Here is a 24,958-nt window from a genome sequence, read left to right as displayed (position 1 = left end):
TTAACCAGATCTCCAGTTGGTTCAGGTGCATTTTAAAGTTTAAGAAGCATAGATCTGGATTTGGAAAGTGTCACCTTTGGTTTCTTGAAGGTGTATGGAGTACCTGCTGAGGTCTAGACACCCTTGCCAGTCTACAAGGGGGCCATGAGCCTTGCTGTCATTTGAGGGAGTGGGAAGAAACCTAGGCTCCCTCTCCAAGATGGGTCCCAGCTATTCTGTGACTGTTTAGGCCAGATCAAAAGAGAGATTTGCTTAAAAGGAGGGATTTGTTTAAACAGGCCAGATCAAAGGAGAGACTTGTTGAAAGGTAAAGGATAGAACTTCCATCCAGTGAATAGGAGACCCCAGCATGCACCGAGTGAATGCGTAGGGAGGTTCTCACCTGGAAGCCTTAGGAAGGTGCTGGGTTAGCTGCCCTCCTGTGAGGTGGTGCCTGGTTTGTTGTTCAGTTGCTAAGTTGTGTCCAGTTCTTTGCAACCCCGTGGACTGCAGTATGCCAGGCTTCCCTGTCCTTCACTATCTCCAGGAGTTCGCTCAAACTCATTGAGTCGGTGATGCCATCCAACCATCTCATCCTCTGTCTTGCACTTCTCCTCCTGCCTTCAATCTTCCCCAGCATCATGGTCTTTTCCAGTGAGTTGGGTCTTGGCAACAGGTGGCCAGAGTATTGTGGCTGCAGCTTCAGCATCAGTCCTTCCAATGAAGGGTTGGTTTCCTTTAGGATTGACTGGTTTATCCCCTTACAGTCCAAGGGACTCTCAAGAGTCTTCTCCAGCACCATCATTTGAAAACGTCAGTTCTTCAGCACTCAGCTTTCTTTAGAGTCCAACTCTCACATCCATACATTACTACTGGAAAAACCACAGCTTTGACTATACGGACTTTTGTCGGCAAAGTGACGTCTCTGCTTTTTAATACACTTGTCTAGGTTGGTCATAGCTTTTCTTCCAAGTAGCAAGCATCTTTTAATTTCATGGCTGCAGTCACCATCTGCAGTGATTTTGGAGCCCAAGAAAATAAAGTCTGTTACTGGAGGGACTGGTTTTTAAGCACTCATGGGATTTGGTTGAGTTGAGTGGGAGCAGAGCTGAAGAATCGATGCTTTTGAACTGTGGTGTTTGAGAAGACTCTTGAGAGTCCCTTGAACTGCAAGGAGTTCAAACCAGTCCATCCTAAAGGAAATCAGTCCTGAATATTCATTGGAAAGACTGATGCTGAAACTGAAGCTCCAACACTTTGGCCACCTGATGCAAAGAACTGACTTATTTGAAAAGACCCCGATGCTGGGAAAGATTGAAGGCAGAAGGAGAAGGGGACGACAGAGGATGAGATGGTTGGATAGCATCACTGACTCAATGGTCATGAGTCTGAGCAAGCTCCGGGAGTTGGTGATGGAAAGGGAAGCCTGGCCTGCTGCAGTCCATGGGGTTTCAAAGAGTTGGATACGACTGAGTGACTGAACTGAATTGAGAGAGGCTGCGATGCTTGAGGCCAGCTTCTCCAGCAGCCTCTGGTGCCGAGAGCCACTCATCTAAGGTGGCTTTGGACTGATGAGTACTCGTGCCAGGTGGTTCCAGCTGATACCAGTGGGTCTCAGGTGATCCTGGCTAGTTTTTCTGGGTCTGATGGGCTCTGAAGGAAGCTGACCCTGCGTAGACCGAGGAAGGTGGTATTGGGAGTGGGGCACAGAAGAAAGTTTGCCGTGGTGGGGCTGTCATTAAGGCATTCAGCCCGTCTTCCATGTGATCACTGCATGCTTCTTCCAGTGCCACAGCGGAGATCTGAGTACATATGTGTGCTTTGAGGTCCAGACCGCACAGCCCAGGATTCATCTGGCCTTTGCGACAGGCTTTGTGTTCTGGCCTCTTGCTTAGCTGGAGTCCTCTCTTGCCCCGCAGAGGCCAGGGGTGACCTGAAAAGTCTACTCACCCTGATACTGCCGGCCGCCTAATTCTCGGGTCAGTATAGACTAGGGGTTAACAGCAGGGCCTGGGAAACCACACACACACATGCACACAGACACAGAGCTTTACTGAGATCATTCACATACCATACAACTCACCTATTTAAAGTATACAATTTGATGGGTTTTGCTACATTTGCAAAGGTATGCAGTCATCACCACAGTCAGTTGTAGGGCACTTTCGTCACCCCCGAAAGAAACGTGTACCCGTTAGTTGTCACACTCTAGCCCCACCTCAGTCCAGCCCCTAGCAACGACTAGTCTGTGTTTTCTATCTCTATGGATTTGCCTCCTCTTGGACACTTCATATAGTCACATCAATGGGATATGTGTTGTTTTGTGACTTGTTTCTTCCATTTTGCATATTTTCAAGGTTCATCTTTTGTAGCATTAATCAGTAATTCATTCCTTTTTATGGCTGAATAATATTCCAGTAGCTGAATATATATTTGGCTTATGGAGTCATCCGTCAATGGACATTCGGGTTGTTTCAGTTTTGGACTATTGTGAATAATGCTGCTGTGAACATCTGTGTTCGGCTCTAGGTATGGATAGGACGGGTTTGTTTTGCACAGTCCCTCCATAACTCACCTGCTGTGGGACCTTGGGCAAACTGCTTCAGTTCTCAGAGGCTCAGTTTTCTGAGAATTTCTGGGAAATGGGGATGCTGCTATCTATCTCAGAGGGAAAGGGTAGCCTTTCCCTCCTCCAGGGGATCTTCCTAACCCAAGGATCAAACTCAGGTCTCCCGCATTGCAGGCAAAGCCCAAGAATACCGGAGTGAGTAGACTATCCCTTCTCCAGCAGATCTTCCTGACCCAGGAATCAAACCGGGGTCTCCGGCGTTTCAGGTGGAGTCTTTACGAACTGAGCTACCAGGGAAGCCGTTATTGGTAACAGTGGCTATCATTTACTGAGTTCCTTTATCTTTTTTGTTTGTTTGTCTGGTCACATTGTGCAGCTTGAGGATCATAGCTTCCTGACGAGGGGTCGAACCTTGGTCCCTGGCAGTGAGAGTGCTGAGCCCTAACCACTGGATTGCCAGGGAATTCCCCAGAGTGCCTTCATCTTATCATGACAGTCACTGTACATATGCTGTATTCTAGAGTTCAGCCCCACAAGGGGCATGAGAAGATTTATTTCACAGTATTAACTGTGGACTTTTGCTACAATGGGCTAAGCATGCTGCCTGGTTACAGGAGATCATTTCGCACCTTGATGAGATCTCCTTCCAATGTTTGTGCCGAGGGGGAGAACTTCCTTACCTCCCCTGCGCTTTTGGCCTTTGCACATTATTGGGAGGTGTGTTTTTATCTTTATTTTTATATATTAAAAAATAAGCCTAGAGAAATATCCATAGAGAAGGGAGTGACAGAGGATGAGATGATTGGATGGCATCACTGGCTCAATGGACATGAGTTTGAGCAAACTCTGGGAGATAGGAAAGGACACACTGCAGTCCATGGGGTCACGAAGAGGCGGATAGGACTTAGTGACTAATCGGCAACAATAGGGGAAAATGCAGTAACTAGAAGAGCTATCTCATGGTTCCATCATTTCTGTTTTCTCTCCACCATGAGAAGAGTATGCCCTAGGTAGGACATGCTCTTCCTTTTTCATCCTGCATCCCAGAAGAATTAATTCATGGAGTGGGGCCATACCTAACTCACAGAGGGCATTTAATATGAGGAAGAAGCAAACCATGTTTCTATAAGCCGCTGAGACTTGGGGGTCATTTGTTACTGCAGCACACCCTAGTGATAGCTCTCCAATACATTTAATCCTTACAGCAGTGTAAAATGGGTTCTATGACTAATTCTGTTTTTTGAGGGAACCGAGGCTCAGAGAGGTTCAGTAACTTCCTTTAGTTTACTCAGATAGTAGCAGAGGGGTGCTTCAAGTCCCAAGACTGGTTGTTCAGACTCCAGAGCCTGTGCTCTTCAGACGGAAGCATGTGGGCTGTTTGGCGAGTGGTGAGTAATCGGTGTGGAGCACCTGGCATGTACATGACGTCAGACCTGTAGTATAGGTTTGGGGCAGATCCTGGAATCCCTGAAAGCTGTGTGGATTGTGAAGCTTCCTAGTGCCAGATGGAACCAGAGACTCTCCTTTTGCTCACAACTCAACTCTCCCAAAGCTTGCTCAGCTTGTCCCAAGAGCTGGTGGGAATGGCTTCCTGGGGAAACTTGTGGGAATTGTAAATGATCTTCCTTCCAGTAATGGCTGAGATGCCCCCTCTCCAGGAAGTCTTCCCACCCTGGAATCTTCCCACGCTTGAGATAGACTGGAAGCTTGAGGAGAGGGAAAGGCTTTTCCCTGGACATCCCAGCCAAGTTACACTACCTTTCCCTTCCCCAAATGCATTTCCTCTGCTTTCAGAACTCTTTGTCCTCAGTTTGTATTTTGGTTTCACATTTTTACCTTCCCTCTACATGTTTTCCATTTGTCAGTAAAGCCTTTGACTGTAGTCTCCCAAAAGGTAGCACTTCCGTCAGCAATAAAATCTTAAGGTTTGATTGGCAGTCAAGTATAACTCAGCGGCTAAGTAATTCTCCTTACAACCCACACCCGGCCTCTAATTCCAGTGGTGTATTAATTACTCTTTTCCTCAGTTCTTATAATATGGTGTGTATCTCTGCCGTTGAGCTACACTATGTTGTAATTATAATGCCTTGTGTTAAGAATTGCCCCTTTACTTGGCTGACTCCTAGTAGACTGGGAGTTTGGGGCAGGTCTTGTTGTAGTTCACTTGTGTTAGGAGTCTTCAGCACAGGCCCCTGGCATGGATAAGGCATTTAGTAAGTTTTTTTTAATAAATGATCAATATTTCTGTTTCATCTCCCCTCCCTGTCTATTAATTATAAGTCCCTTAAGGACAAGGACTGTGTCTTAGAATCTGCAAGACCAGGGCCTTCTCTGGTGGTCAGTGGCTTGGACACCACACTCCCAATGCAGGGGGCCCGGGTTTGATTCCTGGTCAGTGAACTAGATCCCACGTGCTACAACTAAGAATTCTCAAGCTGCAACTAAGACCTGGCCCAGGCAAATAAATACAAATAAATATTAAAAGAAGAATCTGCAAGACTAAGAAAAGCTTGGTATAGAAAATGAGCTCAATAAATATATACTTCATTGGATAAGTGAGAATGACATTTCTGTCTGGGAACAGAACCCTTTAGAGTCACAAAGCTCATTATCCAGTTGATCCTCTCAAAATCTTCAAATTCTGCCTCTCTAGTGTTCTCAAATCCTCATCATGTGCTCTTTGCCTCCCTTGCTCCTACCTGTTTCCTCTGTGCATCTTCATGATTTCTCCCTCTTTCCCCTTCACATCCTCTTGGAAAAAAAGTCTGTGGGACTCTGCCCCCTCTTGCCCAATGAAAAGTGGCCTAAAGGGCAAAAATTACACTCTGATCTGCCCTGAACCAGGATCATGCTTCCATGTAACAGCTTTGCCATCTTGGGCAGGTTCACTAACCTCCTTGAGTCAGTTTTCTCTTCTGAAAATGGAGACAATAGTGGTTGTGTGGCTTGGATGAAGTAATGGATACTGAGTACCTATCATATGCTCTGGCTGAGCCGAGTAAGTAGTAGGAGTTTCTGTCTTTACATGGAAGAGTGGAATTGGAGACGTCAACAAGCCTGTGGGAAGGGACTGTGGTTCTAAAACAAACAGGGGATCAGGTTACTTGGTTCCCCTCCCTGTGAGCAGCTACCTCTGCCTCAGACAAGCCCAGAACCTCTGCCCCAATCAGCACCACGGACAGTTCCATCTGCATGTGGCTGTCAGGCTAATTACATCACAACTTTTATTTTTTGTACCACCGAAATAGATAAAAAACATGTCAGAATTTAACTCTGACATGCTCAGTTGTCTTTCACATCTTAATTTCATAGATGTCAGAAAATGTGTCTTAGAATCAATGAAATAATGACAACTTTGTGAGAGGTGGTATCAGTAGTAAAGAATCTGCCTGCTGATTCAGGAGACTCAGGTCCAGTCCCTGGGCTGGGAAGATCCCCTGGAGAAGGGCATGGCAATGCACTCCAGTATTCTTGCCTGAAAAATCCCATGGACAGAGGAGGCTGGCAGGCTACAGTCCATGGGGTCACAAAAGAGTGGGATACAACTGAGCATGCATGCATAGTATCAGTGGGCCATTGACTCCTGACCCTTGAAGAGGTTAATTATAATCCCCAGCACTTTTTGAAAGCCTACTGTGTCTCAGGCCTTTTCCACTTCTCCTTCTCTTGTCCTGGTGCTCTTTGCCCTCTGTACATTCATTTAACAAATACTACATTTGAGGAGTATGTATGTAAGTCAGACAGTTAGTCAACAGTTTTCTCAGTATTGCTCCCAAAATATTCTAGCCCTGTACCTCATTTCTTCAGAGTATTGCTTCTTGCCGAAGGATAATCTAACGTGTTAAGCTTTCCAGTCCACATCATGCTTAACCCATTTAAAGAGCATGTCAAACGCATACCCTATGACCCAGTAATTTCATTCCTAGGAATGTGCCAGAAGAAGTGTACACAGATGGTCACCAAAAGACATGCACAAGATTGTATCTGGCAGAGCTATTTGTAATATCTCCAAACTGGAAGCTACCCAAATGCTCATCGACAGTAGAAAGAATAAAAATAATTTAGATATATTCATACAATGTTAGACAATGAAGCCATCAGAATAAATGAACTGCAATGAAGCAATCAGCGTGGATGAATCTCACAAATGTAATGTTAAGTGGAAGAAGTCGGACACTGAAGAGTATATACTAGGTGATTCTGTGTATATGGAAGTACAAGACAGGTGAAGCCAATTTGGGCTGTTAGAAGCCAGGATAATGCTACTCTTGGAGGGGAAGTGACTGCTACTCATGAGGTGTTCCTGGAACATCGATAATCCTGTTTCTTGGTCTCAGTGCTGGTTCTATAAATGAGTGTACTTTGTAATGTTCATCAAGCTGTATGCTTAGAGTTGTACACTGTGTAATTGTACATTCTGCATATTATACATCAACAAACAGTTGTTTTTAAAAGCATCTTTCTCCAGAGAGGAAAATGCTGAGAATTTCCTATGTGAGATGATAGGTAAGATATTTGGGGGTAGTTGGTCATGTGGACTATTTGGAGTTACCTGAATTATTCAGTGTGAATGGAATGCAGAGCCCACTGGGGAAAGGGAGGGGAAAAGACCAGAAATGTAGTTTGGGAGCAGGTCAGAAAGGCAGTGTGTGTTAATGCTATTGGGATGTATTCTGCAAGCAGTGGAGTATCATTGGAGATTTTAAATGGAAGAGATGGCATATTCAGGACTGAGTTTTAGAAAGTTCATGCAGGCCACAGAGTGGAGAACTGACAGAAGAGGACATTTCTCAGCTGGCGACACCAGTTAGAGTAATGGTGATCTCCTGACCAAGCATTTGAGTTATCCAGAGATTTCCCCAAAACTGCAGATTCGTGGTTCCCACCCTAGGCCTACTGAACCAGAATCTCCAGGAGAGAAGACCAAGGAATCTGTTTTAACCAAGTTCCCAACATATTCACACTGGCCTCTAAGCAGGTGCTTGGGAGTCTCTGAGTTAATTGACTCTGGCAGTCATCCAGACCAGAGTAAGTGGGGATGTGAGCTGTGACCTTGGTGATGCAGAGCAGACTCAAATTTGTATCCCCCAAAAGGAGGCATGGAGGCAGTTTCAGTTCAGTTCAGTCGTTCAGTCGTGTCTGACTCTTTGTGACTCTGTGTGACTGCAGCACACCAGGCTTCCCTGTTCATCATTAACTCCTGGAATTTACTCAAACCCATGTCCATCAAGTCAGTGATGCCATTCAACCATCTCATCCTCTGTTGTCCCTTTCTCCTCCTGCCTTCAATCTTTCCCAGCATCAAGGTCTTATCTAAGGAGTCAGTTCTTTGCATCAGGTAGCGAGAGTACTGGAGCTTCAGCTTCAGCATCAGTCCTTCCAATGAATATTCAGGACTGATTTCCTTTAGGATGGACTGGTTTGATCTCCTTATAGTCTACAGGACTCTCAAGAGTCTTCTCCAACACCACAGTTCAAAAGCATCAATTCTTTGGCACTCAGCTTTCTTCACAGTCCAACTCTCACATCCATATATGACTACTGGAAAAACCATAGCCTTGACTATATGGACCTTTGTTGGCAAAGTAATGTCTCTGCTTTTTAATATGCTGTCTAGGTTGGTCATAGCTTTTCTTCTAAGGAGCGGGTGTTTTTTAATTTCATGGCTGCAGTCACCATTTGCAGTGATTTTGGAGCTCAAGAAAATAAAGTCTCTCATTGTTTCCATTGTTTCCCATCTATTTGCCATGAAGTGATGGGACCAGATGCCACGATCTTCGTTTTTTGAATGTTGTGTTTTAAGCCAACTTTTTCACTCTCCTCTTTCACTTTCATTGAGAGGCTCTTTAGTTCCTCTTCACTTTCTGCCATAAGGGTGGTGTCATCTGCATATCTGAGGTTGTTGATATTTCTCCCAGCGATCTTGATTCCAGTTTGTGCTTCTTCCAGCCTAGCGTTTCTCATGATGTACTCTGCATATAAGTTAAGCAGGCAGGGTGACAATATACAGCCTTGACGTACTCCTTTCCCATTTTGGAACCAGTCCATTGTTTTTTGTCTAGTTTTAACTGTTGCTTCCTGACCTGCATACAGATTTCTCAGGAGGCAGGTCAGGTGGTCTGGTATTCCCATCTCTTTCAGAATTTCCCACAGTTTGTTGTGATCCACACAGTCAAAGGCTTTGGCGTAGTCAATAAAACAAAAGTAGATATTTTTCTGGAACTCTCTTGCTTTTTTTAGACAGTTTAGTTAATTGATTGATACATATTTGTGTGTCATATACTAAATAGTGCATACTACGTGCCAGGCCTTATTCTAAGTACCTAAGAGAAAAAATACTAATTTAATCCTTATAGACATCCTATGAGGCACATAGTATTATATTCTTCATTTTTTTAAGAGGAGAAAACTGAGATACAGGTTAAATAATTTGCCCAAGATTACACTACTAATAATGTGACTGAGACCAGCTGTACAACCCAAGCCATCAGGCTCCATTGTCCATGCTTTATTTATTTATTTATTTTTTGCTGTACTGTGTGGCATGTAGGATCTCAGTTCCCAACCAGAGACTGAACCTGGGCCCACAGCAGTGGAAGCACGGTCTTAACTACTGGACCACCCGGAAAGTTCCATCCATTGTCCATGCTTTTAACCACTTTCCTTTGCTGCCCCTTGAAAATGCTTCAGAAATAGTCGTGAATGGCTGTTTACTGTGATAAGGAGCTGAGAGGCTGGTAATTAGGAGTCCGTGCATGCTAAGTCACTTCAGTCATGTCCGACTCTTTGTGACCCTGTGGACCATAGCCCACCAGGCTCCTCTGTCCATGGGATTCTCTAGGCAAGAATACTGGAGTGGGTTGCCATGCCCTCCTCCAGGGGACCTTCCCCAGCCAGGGATCGAACCCACATCTCTTACAGCTAGTGCCACCTGAGACCTGAATCCTAAAGCCAGCATGGCCACTGCCCCATGTCCTTCCTGGGCTTCAGTAGCCCTTCTGCACGAGGAAGGCATTGCTGTGGATGACCACTAAGTTCCACCCAAAAGAAATTTTCTCTGATTTTAAGGGAAGGCAGATGTTGCCAGTTCTGGAGAGAAGAGGGGAAAGGGAAAGGGTTCTTACTGAGGGTTTGTGCTTCCTTGACCTGTCCTTGGAGACACAGCCAGAAGCAGCATCAGGGCTGTGGAGGCCTGAGTTCCTGTCTATCAGCTCAGTCCTTGGTTTTCGGATGAGTTTTAGGACCTGGGCAGGGGGGAGACGTGAGACTTGAAGTCATTGGGAATAGCTAGGCCAGGAAGAGGCTGACCATGGAACCTCTAGGGTATTTATCTCAAAGGGACAGGAAAGGCAGGAGCTGTGGGAAGGGAGAGCAGTGAGCCACAGGGGATTATCCTAGCTTGAAGTAACCTTCTGACCCAGAGCTCTATGTATGGAGGACTTCACAGGCTATCATATGGACTGAGGCAGGACCAGTCACAGACATGGGATTACTGTGGACAGGGGCATGGTTAGGGGTTTTAGAGCCTGGGGACCTGCAGCAAGTCATACAACCGTCCTCAGCTTTGGGCTTCTCATCTCGAAAACAAAGCTGTAAAGATCCATCTTGGATAAAATGTCAAAGTGGAGAATGGCTGTGTTCTTTCCCTCCTCTCCCTCCCATTTCCACATCACTGCAGTCTTAAGTGCTTAAGAATATATGATCTTACAGATAACCTGGATTTAAAACCTAGCTTTGTCTTGTCTGCTGTAACCTTGGGCCAATTGCTGAACTGCTTTGAGCTTGGCTCCTTTTTTGTAAAATTAGGATAATGATACTTGACTCTCAGAGTTATGGCTAAATTTTACATGTACATACACATATAAGAACATATGTAAGTATATAAAATATATATTTATGAATATATAATTTGTATATTGGGCTTTCCAGGTGGTGCTAGTGGTAAAGATCCTGCCTGCCAATGTAGGGGACATAAGAGATACAGGTTCAATCTCTGGGCCAGGGAGATCCCCTGGAGGAGGATATGGCAACAAACTCCAGTGTTCTTGCCTGGAGACTTCCATGAACAGAGGAGCCTGGCAGTCTACGGTCCATGGGGTCACAAAAACTCAGGCATGAATCAAGCGACTTGGCATACACACACACGCACAATTTGTGTATTATAATTTATATTAATTTAACATATAAGGGCTTCCCTGGTGGTTCAGTCGGTAAAGAATCTGCCTGCAACGCGGGAGACCTGGGTTCCATCCCTGGGTTGGGAGGATCCCCTGGAGGAGGGCATGGCAACCCACTCCAGTATTCTTGCCTGGAGAATCCCCAAGGACAAAGGAGCCTGGCAGGCTATAGTCCATGGGATCGCAAAGAGTCAGACACGACTAAGCGAATAGCACAACATATGTAAATACCATGCATGTATGTATATCTATCTATCTATAAAAAATAGTGTCTGGTAAAGAGTAAGTGCTAAAAATAATGTCAGTAACTTATTATCATTTATCCTGTTTCTTCACAGATACTTGCTTTTGAGAGGAGGTACAATAACACATTCATACTCAATATGGACAACTGAATGAGACGCACTTGTTTTCTTTACTGGAGGATTTACACTTTTCTTGAGGATGTTCTAAAAATAAAAGCAATTCAATTAAACACACTGTTAGTGGGATGGGCAATGCTGGGTGCTGTCCACGGTTCTGAAGGGAAATGAAGGCGGAATGAGCTTACACAGCAGACAGAATATCAAGTAGGTTGACCAAGGACTGCATTTCAAGGTGCAGTGGAATAGATACCCAATAAAAGTGAAGACAAAGCGCCCCCTGGGACTCAGAGAGTTTGATCAGAGAAGGGTTTGTGGAAGAGATGGCATTTGAATTCTGTGATAGAGCATAGTGAGTTTAGTGGTTCATTAAAAACATGAGTCAGAAAGACATGACTTGAATTCCAGTTCTGCCCTTAGTAGCTGTGTGTGTCCTTGGAATGGTTACTTAACCTTATTTATCCTTATTTTCTTATCCTATAAAATGGGATAATAGTTATCTCACAACTTATTGTGAGAATTAAAATGAGAAGATGCCTATGTAAAACAGTAGGCATAGCATCTGGCACAGTAGTGACACTAATAGTTTTTTGGTAATACTAATGTTAATAATAGTCATCTTGTTGAGTGCTTACTGTGTGCCACAGCCCACCTAGGATGTCAGAGGATTAAATGTCATTATATTATTACATTACCTTATTATATTTTATCCTCATGACAGCCCTATGGGTTTGGTGAGTTCCTGATAAACTATTATTTAAAGCTTAACTCTGGAGTATGGTTAGAATTTTGATAGGGAAGGTGAGGACAGCAGGAAAGTAAAGGAGAGAGAATGGGGATGAGGAAGCTATGGAGGATGTACCTGAAGCAAAGAGCTGCTCAGCTGGGTTGGAGTGCAGAGATGGAGAGGAAACCAGGAGCAGCTGGGGGGAATCAGGTAATGGTGAGTCATGAACACCAGGGTGTGAAGGGGGTGGCCCCAGGGGCAGTGGGGAGCCATTGTAAGGTTTTAAATAGGATCATGGCATGAGGTTATGATTTATTTATAAATTTATATTTTACCTTCATTTCCATTCTAGAATTCATACATTTAACTATAAAACCTTGAGACGATACCACAGCCTGCAAAAGAGAAATAAAATATCCCTACTGGGCTGATTGGAGTGTAAATTGGTACAGCTCTTTTGGAAAAATCATTTGGCAGCATCTGCTAAAGCTGAAGAGATGCTTGCCCTATGACCCAGCAGTTCCACCCTTAGGTATATTTCCAAGATACACAGGTACAAATATTCAGCAAAGGCCATGTGCTAAAGTAATCACAGCAGGATTATTTCTAATAGCCCCAGCCTGGGGGAAAAAAAAATGAAATGCCTATCAACAGAACAATGGATAAGCAGGTTGTGCTCCAGAATATTCATACGGTGAAAGACTGTATAATAGTGACGATGAACAGTCTACAGCTACATACAACAATGTGGGTGTATCTCATGTAGCCAACGTAATGTTGAGCAGAAGCCAGCCCCGCCCCCCCCACAGACCATGCTCTGTGTATAAAGTTTAAAAACAGGCAAAACTGATATCTGATGTGTGAGATCAGGCTGCCTTCTTGGAGTAATATAGCCTGGAAGACTGGGCACTGTGGACTTCAGGGATCCTGGCAATACTGTTTCTTCATCTGGCTGCTGGATACACGGATGTTTATTTTGTGAAAACCCATCAAGCTCTACACTAAAGGTTTGTTCACATTTTCGTATGTATCGTATACTTAGATGGAAAAGTTACAAAAGGACTTCCCTGGTGGTTCAGTGACTAAGAATCTGCCTGCCAGTGCAGGGGACGTGGTTCGATCCCCGGTCTAGGGAGATTCCACATGCTATGGAACAGCCAAGCCTACTAAAGCCCGAGTGCCCTGGAGCCCGTATTCCACAAGAGAAGCTTCCGCAGTGAGAAACCTGTGCCCTGCAACCAGAGGGTAGCCATTGCTCTTGGCGATTAGAGAAAACGCAGCAACGAAGACCCAATGCAGCCAAAGATGGATTAATTTTAAAAAAGTTACCAGAAAAACAAGCTTCTCACACACCCTCTAGCGATCTTCTTTCCTACCGTTATTCCCCATTAACAGTTTGGGTCATATCCTCCCAGGTTTTTCTGTGTCTATGCATAAAGAGAAAGATAAAGCTACACTATCTATAGCTTTACAAAAATGGTCTTCTGTTTTACATACCATCCTGCAGCGTGCTTTTTTAACTCCACAGTATGCTGAGGCAGTCTTTCTATGTCACTGAAGATGTAGGTCTTGATGACTTTCTAATGTTTGCAGTGTTTTATTGTGGGGATGTGTCATTTAGTAAAGCCATTCCCATTGACAGACCTTTAATTCCAGCATTCCATTGGTGTAAATGATACTGTGGGGAAGCCTCTTCTTGCATAGCTTGGTGTTCTTGTCTGTTTGTGAATTTATGAATTACTAGGAAGGGAATTTTTTGGTCTGAAGTGGTATTTTAAGATTGTTAATCTGTTAATGACTTGCTGAGTGGGTGGGTTGGAAGCAGGGAGACTAGTTAGGAGGTTGTTAAAATAATTTAGACTTGGGATAATTAGGGTGGTTGGCAGTGAAAATGGACAGAAAAGGAGAGAGCTAAGAGATATTAAGGGCAAAGATTTGATACAACCTGGCATCTAATGAGAAAGGGGGAAAGGTCAGAGAGGTCCTTGGGGGTTCTGGGTCTGGGTGGCTGGGAAAACTGGGAACAGAGGTCAAAAGGAATTGTTTGGGGGAAGCGGGGTGGGACAAGTTGCATTCAGGAAGCCAGTTCATCATCCAGGTAGTGATGTCCAAAATGCAGTTGGAAGAATTGCTTTCTTTTGATTTATACTACTACTAACTACTAAGTCATGTCAGTCGTGTCCGACTCTGTGCGACCCCATAGACAGCAGCCCACCAGGCTTCCCCGTTCCCGGGATTCTCCAGGCAAGAACACCAGAGTGGGTTGCCATTTCCTTCGCCAGTGCAGGAAAGTGAAAAGTGAAAGTGAAGTTGCTCATTCGTGTCCAACTCTTCGCGACCCCATGGACTGTAGCCTACCAGGCTCCTCCATCCATGGGATTTCCCAGGCAAGAGTACTGGAGTGGGGTGCTATTGCCTTCTCCATAATTCTATTTATTTATTTATGGCTGTGCTGGGTCTTTGTTGCTGCGAGGGCTTTTCTCTGGTTTCAGTAAGCAGGGGCTACTCTCTAGTTATGGTGTCTGAGCTTCTCATTCTCTTTTTTTGGGGGGAACATGTGGCGCGGTTTGTGGGACCTTAGTTCTGCACCAGGGATCGAACCTGTGCCCCCCTGCATTGGAAGCCTGGAGTCTTAATCACTGGACCACCAGAGGAGTCCCACGGTGGCTTCTCTTGTTGCAGAGCATGGGCTCTGGGGCGTGTGGGTTTCCTTAGTTATAGCTCCTGAGCTCTAGAGCACAGGCTCAGTAGTTGTGGTTGCGTGTGGGGTCTTCCCAGAACAGGGATCAAACCCAGGTCTCCTGCACTGGCAGTCGGATTCTTTACCACTGAGCCACCACGGAAGCCCCAGAGTATTGCTCTTGACAGAGTTAAGGGCTGCAGATTGAGGCATAGGATTCCTTTGCTTAGCGTGGTCCTCATGGGGGCGGGGAATGAAATCAGCAAGGGAAAGACTCTAGAGAGAAAGAAAACCTAAGGACTGGGTAGCCAGGGTCTCGTGTATAGGGTGCTGGCAATGCTCAGGCACAGGAGGGGTCCACTAGAATCCCCCATCATGGAGGCCAAGGGGTGGATCTGCAGTGACTGTCATTCGAACGATGTTGCCTGCATTAGTCTCCCTCCTATTACCCTCCCCTGGTGAGTGCTATCATTACATCTTTTTCTTGCTCCTCAGAACCCTTTACATACTTGTGATTAATCAGTGTGATCCTGTGTTTAGTGTCCACCTCGGCCTCTGAGCTGTGAGTTCCAGGGAGGCAGGAGCCCCTTCATTCTTGTCCCCTCTTCCGTCCTCCTCAGGCATGGGTTTAGCATGTAGCAGTGTTGGTACCCGAAGTTGCTGCTGTGGTTTGCTGGGACTCTGGCTGTCCACGCACACCCTCTGCCTGCTGCCTTCCCCCACCCCCAGCTACACACACACAAGCACGCAAACACACTCTGCACAAGTTGGGAGAGGAGGGACTTAAAACCCACAGGGTACAGCAGGCGGGAGTGGGTCGCCAAAAATAGGTCATCCACACTCCATTTACTTGTACATCACAGTGGCCAGCTTGGGGCAGCCTCACAGTCGAAACCCGAAGTGTAGAGGACTCAAACTCCGGGTCTCTCCAGTGGAGCCTTATGATAACCATGGACGACAGAACCTCTCCTTTGACCCCGTTAACCAGCCCCTCGGAACTTCCATGCCTTCATCTTTGTGCAGCTGCTCTTTTTAATCACCAGTTTCCTTGGAGGGAATGGTGTTTCCATTGTGATTCTGGAACCCACCTGTGCAACAGTGTTTGAACCTTAACTTCCTTAGGATAACAGCTTAGCCAGGTGTCTTGGTCAAGTTTCCCCCCAAAGGATCCAGAGATGAAATTTGTGTGTAGGTGTATCCCCGGTGTAGGGAGAGTGTTGTCCTTGGACATGACTGTGCTTGTGTCTCTGTGTGTGTGTGTGTGTGTGTGTATGTGTACATGCGCACGCGTGTGTATACATGCGCGTGTGTGTGTGTGTGTGAGTGAGTGGGGGGATGTTTCTCTGTGCCTGTGAGTCTGTGTGAATACGTGTGTGTTTCTGAATCGTTCTGTGCCCTTGACACTGCTGTACACAGAGAAACAGAGAACTATTGGGAGAGGGACTTCAGATGCAAACAAGGGAAAGAAGAAGGGGCGGGATGACCGGAAGCACGCAGGGAGACACGCCTTCTCCCACATGGTCAGGAGACACCAGGGGACACGTGCACACACACAGAGACACACACATGCACACGCTGTGTCAGTTTCTCTGTGTGCTTTCTTGAGTGGGTTGGTGTACGCGTCTTATGGTGACGCGTCTGTGTGTGACTGGCACACGCCCAGACACCTGCCCATTTAGCCTCAGAAGTAGAATGGCAGGTGTGCAGAGACCCAGGGGTGCGTGCGTGCTCAGTCGCTTCAGTCGTGTCCGACTCTTCGCAGCCCTACAGACCATAGTCACCTGGGCTCCTCAGGTGCATGGGATTCTCCAGGCGAGAAAGCTGAGGTGGATTGCCATGCCCTGCTCTAGGGCTGAGACCCATGGCAGCACACAGATGTGGACACTTAGACGTAGGGTAACAGACTGCATTTTGCAGGCATATCCCTCTGTGTGTGTGTAATTTTCTGAGTACGTGGGCATCTGTGTGCCTGAATTACGCAGATGTGTGTAGGAGAGGAACATGTGTGTAGGAGAGCATCTGTGTCTCTGTGTGCACGCATGTGTCTGTCTGCAGGTCAGGGAGGAAGGGGGCACCATCGTTGAGTTGGGAGGAGGGATATGGGGAGAAGTCCAGCAGGAGGTGCCCCAGCGTTACCCTCTCTCCCCACACACAGACCCAGCTCCCCATCCTTTTACTCAGCAGGATGATGGGGTTTGGGTGGGTCCATTTGTGAGCACTGCTGAAGGCCCTGAGGTCTGTCAGCTCATCCCAGACTGGGGAGGCAGGGAAGGTCCCACTAAAGATCCGCCTCCACTCCTAGAACCCACACCCCTCCAGGGTGATGGGAGACATAAAGTTTGCCTTGATCACCAGGCTGTGGAGCATGGAAGCAAAGTGACCCCTTGGGGTCAAATCCTCACCCCCCATGCCTCCACTTCCACCTTCTGGCCCTCGGGCATGGACCAGCCCCCTTAACCCCATGTCCTCGGTGCTAAGAATGGAGCAGGCAGGAGCAGCTGCTTCCTGAGTGACTGAGGATTAACCCCACCCTCAGTGCGGACACCTGTTCACCCAGCAGTTACTACTTGAGCACTTCCAAAAGCTAGGGGCTTCCTTGATAGCTCAGTTGGTAAAGAATCCGCCTGCAATGTTGGAGACCCTGGTTTGATTCCTGGGTTGGGAAGATCCACTGGAGAAGGGATAGGCTACTCTTTCCAGTTTTCTTGGGCTTACCTGGTGGCTCAGCTGGTAAAGAATCCACCTGCAATGCAGGAGACCTGGGTTCACTCCCTGGGTTGGGAAGATTCCCCTGGAGAAAGGAAAGGCTACCTCCTCCAGTATTCTGCCCTGGAGAATTCTGTGGACTGTACAGTCCATGGAGTCACAAAGAGTAGGACACAACTGAGTGACTTTCACTTTTCAATGGGTAGACTGTTCTTGGCCCTGGGGCTTCAACATTTGACACAATGAAATTCACTGTCCTCATGGGGTTTACCTTCTGTGTGGAGGAGGCTAGTCAGTAAACTGATGGTGAAGAACACATCACGGGTAGTGAGCGTCAGGAAGAAAACCACGACAGCACTGGGCAGAGAGAAGCCAGGCCAGGAGGGGCTCAAGGAGAGCTGGGATCGGATGGTGTTTGATCGCAGTGGAAATGAAGGTGTGAGCTGCCGGATCGGGGAGAGGGTGGTTAGAGGCAGGGAACAGAAGGTAAGAGCATCAGCCTTCCTTGGCTGGCCAGTGGTCATATTTCCCTTGCAGGGGGCATGGGTTCAATCCCTGGTTGGGGAACTAGGATCCTACATGCCATGTGGTGCAGCCGAAAAATGGAAAAGCAGGGCAGAGGACCATGTTGTTCTCCCATTTTACAGCTAAGAAAGTGGAGGCCCAGGGAGGTTAGTAATTTGCCCAAAGTCTCACAGTCTGTGAGAAGGAGATCCAGCACTTAAACCTGGGGCGGTGTGGTTTCAGAGCCAATGGTCTAGATGGGTGATCCTCAATCAAGGGTGATCTTTGTCCCCACTCCAGGGGATGTTTGGCAGTGTCTGGAGACATTTTTGACTGACATGACTGACCTGGAAGGAGGACTAGCATCTAGTGGGTAGAGGCCAGGGAGACTGGTTAGACCTCCCACAGCACACGCGACAGCGCCTGACGGCTATGCAATAATGCATCCCCTTGCCAGTTGTGCTGAGGTAGAGAAATTCTGGTTTAAATCCACGAAAAGCACTTGACAGAGAATATGATACATCGGAGGTGCTCAGTAAATGGTAGCTAAAGAGGAGGAGGGAAATGGTTTGGAGAAGATTGCAGGGCAGAAATGAATTCAATAAACAGTACATGTTGGTTGAACCTAGAGAATATTATACTTAGTGAAGTAAGTCAGACAGAGAAAGACAAATACTATATGATAGCCCGTATATGTGGAATCTAGAAACAAGACAAATGAATCTATATACAAAGCAGAAACAGATTCATAAACATAGAAAAAAACTTGTGGTTACTAAAGGGGAGAGAGGGAGAGATTGGGAGTATGGGATTAACAGATTCAAGCTACTGTACATAAAATAGATAAGCAACAAAGATTTACTGTATAACACAGGGAATTAATTATAGGGCTTCCCTGGTAGTTCAGCTGGTAAAGAATCTGTCTACAATGCAGGAGACCTGGGTTCAGTTCCTGGATCGGGAAGATCTCCTGGAGAAGGGATAGGCTACCCACTCCAGTATTCTTGGGCTTCCCTGGTGGCTCAGACAGTAAAGAATCTGCCTGCAATGCGGGAGACCTGGATTCGCTCCCTGGGTTGGGAAGATCCCCTGGAGAAGGGAACAGCTACCCACTCCAGTAGAATTGCCTGGAGAATTCCCTGGACAGAGGAGCCTGGCAGGATGCAGTTCATGGGGTTGCAAAGAATCAGACATGACTGAGCGACTTTCACTTCACTTCACTTCTTCACAGGGGATTATACTCAATATCTTGTAATAACCTATAATGGAATTTAATTTGAAAAAAAAAACTGAATCACGTTGCTGTACACCTTAAACTAACACAATGTTGTAAATCGACTATACTTCAATTAAAAAAAAATACATGTAAATGAATCTGCCAGTTAGGAGAACTCATGTAATGCTGTTTGATGGGTGAGTATAAAGGGCAGGCTGCCCCTGGGAGAATGCGTGCAGGTGAGGCTGGTGGTTGGAGGAGGTTGATGAACCAGGTGGGGCGTGAAAACCAATGCTGGGCAGCCACCAGCCTCTGAAAGACTAACCAGAGGCCTGGTCTTTCTGTTCCTCCCCATCCCGTGTCTCTCTCCCCATCTCTCTCGACCACTCTGCCCGGAAGGGGACAGCCGGAGGTTGAAGGGGGCCATCCAGAGAAGCACGGAGACCGGCCTGGCAGTGGAGATGCCCAGCCGGACCCTGCGCCAGGCCAGCCACGAGTCCATCGAGGACAGCATGAACAGCTACGGCTCCGAGGGCAAGTGAGTGTGGGGCCCGCGGTCATCTCTGGTGTGGGGTGGGCGGGAGGAACGGAGCAGTGCCCTCTAGGAGGCCTGGGTCATCCTTGGCCTTGGAAGGGAGGTGATGAAAGCCAAGGATTCTCCGAGGAGGTGTGAGTGAGGCATGAATCTGGTACCCAGCTCTCTAGGTCTCAATCCCAGCTCCACTGCTCACTGACGGTGTGATCCTGGGCAAGTCACCTCTCTGTGCCTCGGTTTCCTCATCTGTGAAATGGAGACAGTAGTACCAACCTCATAGGGGGTGGTAGGAGGATTAAATGGGTTAATATTTATAAAACGCCTGGCACAATGGCTGCCACAGCAGAGGTTAATGAAGAAAGGGGATCAAGAGGGGTTTTGTTGGGATGGTGGTTATTTCCTCTTTAACATTCTTAGTTTCCTTAAATCCCAATTGGTTTTAAAAAATATGTACTACTGCCTGATAAGGAGTTTCACACGCATCAAGTCATAGAACATTAGGTCCAGCTGGCTCCTCGCCTGTGTTTCTCTCCCTCGGCTGTACATCAGAATTGCTGGGAACTTGTTACAAATACCGATCTCGGGACCCTGAATCCAAGCTGCTGAATCGGAATCCATGAGGGTGGCGCCTGGAAGTTCCATTTTTAAAAGACTCCCTGGGATGAGATCGATCTAGACTGGGGCTCTCAGGGTCGGGCTTCCCTGGTGGCTCAGGCCGTAAAGGATCTGCCTGCAGTGCAGGAGACCCGGGTTGAATCCCTGGGTGGGGAAGATCCCCTGGAGAAGGCAGTGGCTGCCCACTCTAGTATTCTTGCCTGGAAAGTTCCATGGACAGAGCACCTGGTGGGCTACAGTCTACGGGGTCGCAAAGAATCAGAGACGACCGAAGCTACTGAGACTGCGCTTGCACTTTGAGAATTTGGGGAAAGTTTGGGGCCTGCTTTCCCCTGATAAATATGCAGATAAAGTGTGTACCCTAACACACTCACACCTCACACTCATTCTCACATGCGTGGTCACACAGACATATTTCATGTAACTGTAGGGGGCTCCCAGACTCCCCTAAGCCCCCCTGGCAAAGAAGCTGTGACCCACAGTGACTTCTTCATTGTACAGGTGACCAGGGCACTCAGAGAGGCTGAGGGGCTTGGCCTGGATCACACAGCACGTTCATAGGTCTGGAACCCAGGCATCCAGACTCTTAGCAGGGCTTGTGTCATGGCACCCCATTGCTTCATTATCTCAGCCATCCTCAGCCAGGGAGGACAGGGCTATCGTGACCCTTGTCAAGCACACGAGAAGACTGGGGCTTAGAAGAGTCCAGTATGGTAGACCCCAGGCGCATGTGGCTATTTAAATGTAAGTGAATGAAGATGACATATTCTGTTCCTCTGTCGCTCTTGCCATATTTCAAGTGCTCAGTGGCAGCCTGTGTTCAGCGCCCACCGTATCAGACTGTGCAGGTGTTGGACATTTCCATCAGCGCAAAAAGTTCCACTGGATGGTCCTGGCTGGGTGGCTCATCCAAGGGCAGACCTCCTCCAGTTTCTGGCCCTGCCTTGCAGCTGGGGGCTCTGCCGCCTGAAAGCCTTCCCGCCCCCAGCCCCTCCTAAACTGGGCATCTCCGGTCTCTCTGAATGGCCTTGCCTTGGCAGATGCTGCTGGTCCGCCCACCTCCTAGGGAGACTTTCCGGAGGGCGAGAAGAGGAGGAGGACACGCGAAAGGGAGAGGGAGAAGAGGAGGACGAAGGGAACAAATGTTTGCTTTAACCTAAGAAGCTCGGCAAGACAGTGAAACTTGGAGGGAGATAGTCTAGGCATCAGGCTAGCAGTGGGTCCCTGCTGAGTTTCAGGGGATCGGGAGAGTTGGGTCCTGGTCCCTGCCTGGCCACTGACCCCGAGTGGCCTTGGCCATGTCCCTTGCCCTCTTTAAGCTTTAGGGAGGCTGATACATATCTTGTCTGTTGGCCTCATGGGCAGGTCAGAGGAACAGGTCGAGGAGGTGGTATCATGGTGCAGTGAACAGCAGCAGGGGGTCAAACCTACATTCCCATTTTCCAGAAGAGGAACTGAAGGCTCAGAGAGGCCACAGGACTTGTCCCCGGGGAGCAGCATAGGAGGGCATCGTGAGGAAGAAAGATGATGCCTGCACATGACAGGTGCTTGGGACGTGGCTCTTGTCATTTGCTGTCGTGTGCTTTAAGGGGCCAGAAAGTCAGATTATATTACAAACATGTCCAGAGTCAGGATTCTGGAGTCAGACAGTACTGATTGGGCCTCATTTCTGCTTCTTTGGAGCTGTGACTTTGGGGGATGTTACTTTACCTCTCTGAGCCCAGTTTCTTCATCTATAGAAAGAGGTCCAGAATAGTACAGACCATTAATAGAGCTGTTGTGGGGAGACAATGAACTAACATATGTCAAAGCACTTAGACACAATGTGCCAGTGGCTGGCACATTGCAAGCATTTTTATTATTATAGCTATTACCGATGTTTGTCGATTCAGCCACTGTTATTTGGGCATTTTGCTCCTTGTTATAATTGTGTCTAGAATGTGCTTAGCGCAAGGTAAGCATGGAATAAATGTTGGCGGTGATGATTATGATTTTTAAAAAATTATTTATTTGGCTGTGCCAGGTCTTAGCTGAGGCATGTGGGATCTTTAGTTGTGGCATGTGGGTTTCAGTTCCCTGACCAGGGATGGATCCTAGGCCCCCTGCATTGAGAGCACAGAGTCTTGGCCACTGGACCACAGGGGAGTCTCCTGTGGTGATTATTATGGTTGTTAAAAGGTTTGTGGTGGGTGTCTTGAGACAGTTGAGGAAGGATCAGGTGGGTTTGAGGGTCCTTTGTCCAGCAGAGGGGAGATTCTTGCCCTCCTGAGAGGGACAAGGTCTTGGTGGAGCCCAGCCAGGTGCTGCTACCCACCCCCAACACGCACCTGGCTGAGGAAGGGAGGTCAAAGGGACGGGGGGACAGGTGGGGACACTGAGCTGTAGTTGGCCTCCCCTTTGTTTTGGAGGTATTTTGGGCACTAGCAGGACCGAGATGCCAGGCTGTGAAACAGGAGGGCGTGTGACCATCCTCCCCCTGGGCTTCTGCCAGCCCAGCTGAGGCTCGCAGAGAGCCAGTGCCTCTGTGCAGCCCCCACCAGGCTGCAGCCCCTGGCGCTGCCGGGCATGTGTATTCCTGCAAGTGGGCCCAGGGATGCTACCATGCGGATGTTCATTCAGCACCTACAGTACGCTGGACAGTCAGACTGAGCACCTCGGAGACCCTGCCTTCCACTGACCATGCAACTAGTAGTGTGGCAAGAGCTGCAAAGGACGGGCCCAGAGAACTTTGGAAATGCTGTGTCCTCACTAGGACTCAGGGCTGGGGAAGGGGTGCACATTGGGTTGGGCCATTCTGCCAGTGATGATCCTTGGGCTCCAGGTTACACAGTACCAGTTACAGTGGGTTGAGCCCTTGCTGCTCAAAGTGTGATTCTCAGCCCAGCAGCAGCACCATCCCCTGGGACCTTGTTAGAAGTATAGCATCTCTTGGTACTTTCCTGGCGGTCCAGTGCTTAAGACTCCACAGTTCCACTGCAGAGGGGAGGGGTTCCATTCCTGGTGCAGGAACTTAGATCCTAAGATCCTGCTTACTGTGTGGCACATCCAAAAAAAAAAAAAAAAGAAGAAAGGAAAAGAAATGCATCATCTCAGGCTTCTAACAAGATCCCCAGGTGATTCATGGGTTAAGGTTGAGAAGTTCTGGCTTAAGGGTAATAATGTTCTAGAGCAAACACTTTAGAAGAGCATTTGCTATGGGCAGACACTGTGCTAACTGTTTTTACATTTATTGACTCATTTAATTCTCTCAGTAACCTGATAACTCTGGAACTGTTAGTATCCTCATGTTACAGATGAGGAAATGAAAGCTAAGAGAGGTTAATTAAATTGCCCAAGGTCACATAGCCAGAGTGGCTTCCCTGGTGGCTCAGACGGGAAAGAATCTGCCTACAATGCAGGAGACCCAGGTTCGATCCCTGGGTTAGAAAGATCCTCTGGAGGAGGGCATGGCAACCCACTCCAGTATTCTTGCCTGGAGAATTCCATGGATGGAGGAGCCTGGTGGAGTACAGTCTGTGGGGTTGCAAAGACTCAGACATGACTGAGCAACTAACAGTTTCATACAGCCAGTGAGTGACATCGACTTCAGGGATTCAAATCTAGCATTTGGAATCTGCCCTTAATCATTCTACTCGACTCCCTCCCTCCTTTAATGGCTGTGTCTATCAGGATTTCCAGAGGTGGATGCTTCCAGCATGGTTTGGTGGCTCAGTGGTCTCTCCATCTTCTCCCCTCTGCAGACTTCAGCGTGGTGGACCAATCCTGGTTTATCCTTGGGGACTGGGGAACGGTTTTCCTTCCCAGTGCCCCTTTCTGCCTGATGGAAAAGTTGGTTCTGCATGTTAAGGATGGAAGGGAACAGCTATGAGTTGGGCAACCAGCCAAGCTCCCACTCCCTACCTCTCTGAGCATCTCCCCAGATAAAGGGCAAGGATTCAATACTCCTGAGAAAGGGCCAGGAGAACAGTACCTCCCCAGACCCCTCATCCATCCTGAGATACTTCCATCTGCTTCAGTTTGGATTTCCCAGAACCAGACGCAAGACATGGATTTGAGTGGAAGCATTTCACTTGGAAGGTGATTCTGGAAAATATGGTGGAGGAACCCATAAGAGAGACATAAGGCCTCCAGTAACATGTGTGTTGAGAAGCCAGCTGCCACTGTGTGTATCCAGAGCTTAACCCTGATGGGGTCTCAGAACCAGCCTGACACAGGGGCCTGAGAGTCACTCCCTGGGAGGCCAGGGAGCTGGAGCACTTAGACTGCCACTCTTACTGGTTACTGGTTGATGGCCGCTCACGGTTAAGTCTCCTGCCCTTCCTCTGGAAATGAGGGCTCCGGAGACCAGAGAAATCCCTTGTGTGCCAGAGAAACGTAGCTAGAGGGATGCAGGTGCCCACAGTTAGAAGACTGTGAGCATTGACACGGTGGGGGTCAGGGGATGTGGGGGATGGCAGCAGAGTCTAGTACCTTTTCTGAATGCACAGCACCACTATCTCCCAGCTGCCCAAACCAGAAGGCTCTCCCAGACGCCTCTTGCTCTCTCTCCATATCCAGCCCTTGACTGGGCTCTACCATTTCTCTCCTAATTGTCTTTGACTCCGTCCATCTCCCCTTTCCCCCAGCCATGAGGCCACTCATCACTCCGTCCATCCCCCCTTTCCCCCAGCCATGAGGCCACTCATCACTCCGTCCATCTCCCCTTTCCCCCAGCCATGAGGCCACTCATCACTCCGTCCATCTCCCCTTTCCCCCAGCCATGAGGCCACTCATCACCCTTGACTGGATACCTGCAAGTCTCCTTTGTGGCCTGAACTGCATGGTCTGTCACTCAGCACTTATTTCCTCTGGGTTTTGCCGGCTTTCCCCCTTTCCCTCCCAAGCTGTG

At 47.7% G+C, this 24,958-nt stretch overlaps 1 protein-coding gene across 1 annotated transcript in view; it reads left to right on the top strand.

Moving 5' to 3' along the window:
• The window catches only part of RIMS4 (regulating synaptic membrane exocytosis 4), a 71,498-nt gene that overhangs the window by 28,094 nt on the left and 18,446 nt on the right, over nt 1-24,958 (top strand). Inside the window, exon 2 of the mRNA XM_015099894.3 lies at nt 19,320-19,458. Within this exon, the coding sequence (XP_014955380.2) occupies nt 19,320-19,458 (139 nt within the window). The remainder of the gene's footprint in view (nt 1-19,319; nt 19,459-24,958) is intronic.

Source organism: Ovis aries, chromosome 13 (genome assembly GCF_016772045.2).
Source record: "Ovis aries strain OAR_USU_Benz2616 breed Rambouillet chromosome 13, ARS-UI_Ramb_v3.0, whole genome shotgun sequence".
NCBI lineage: Eukaryota > Metazoa > Chordata > Mammalia > Artiodactyla > Bovidae > Ovis > Ovis aries.
Note: the sequence above shows the minus strand (reverse complement) of the source record. Positions and strands in the feature narration are given on the sequence as shown.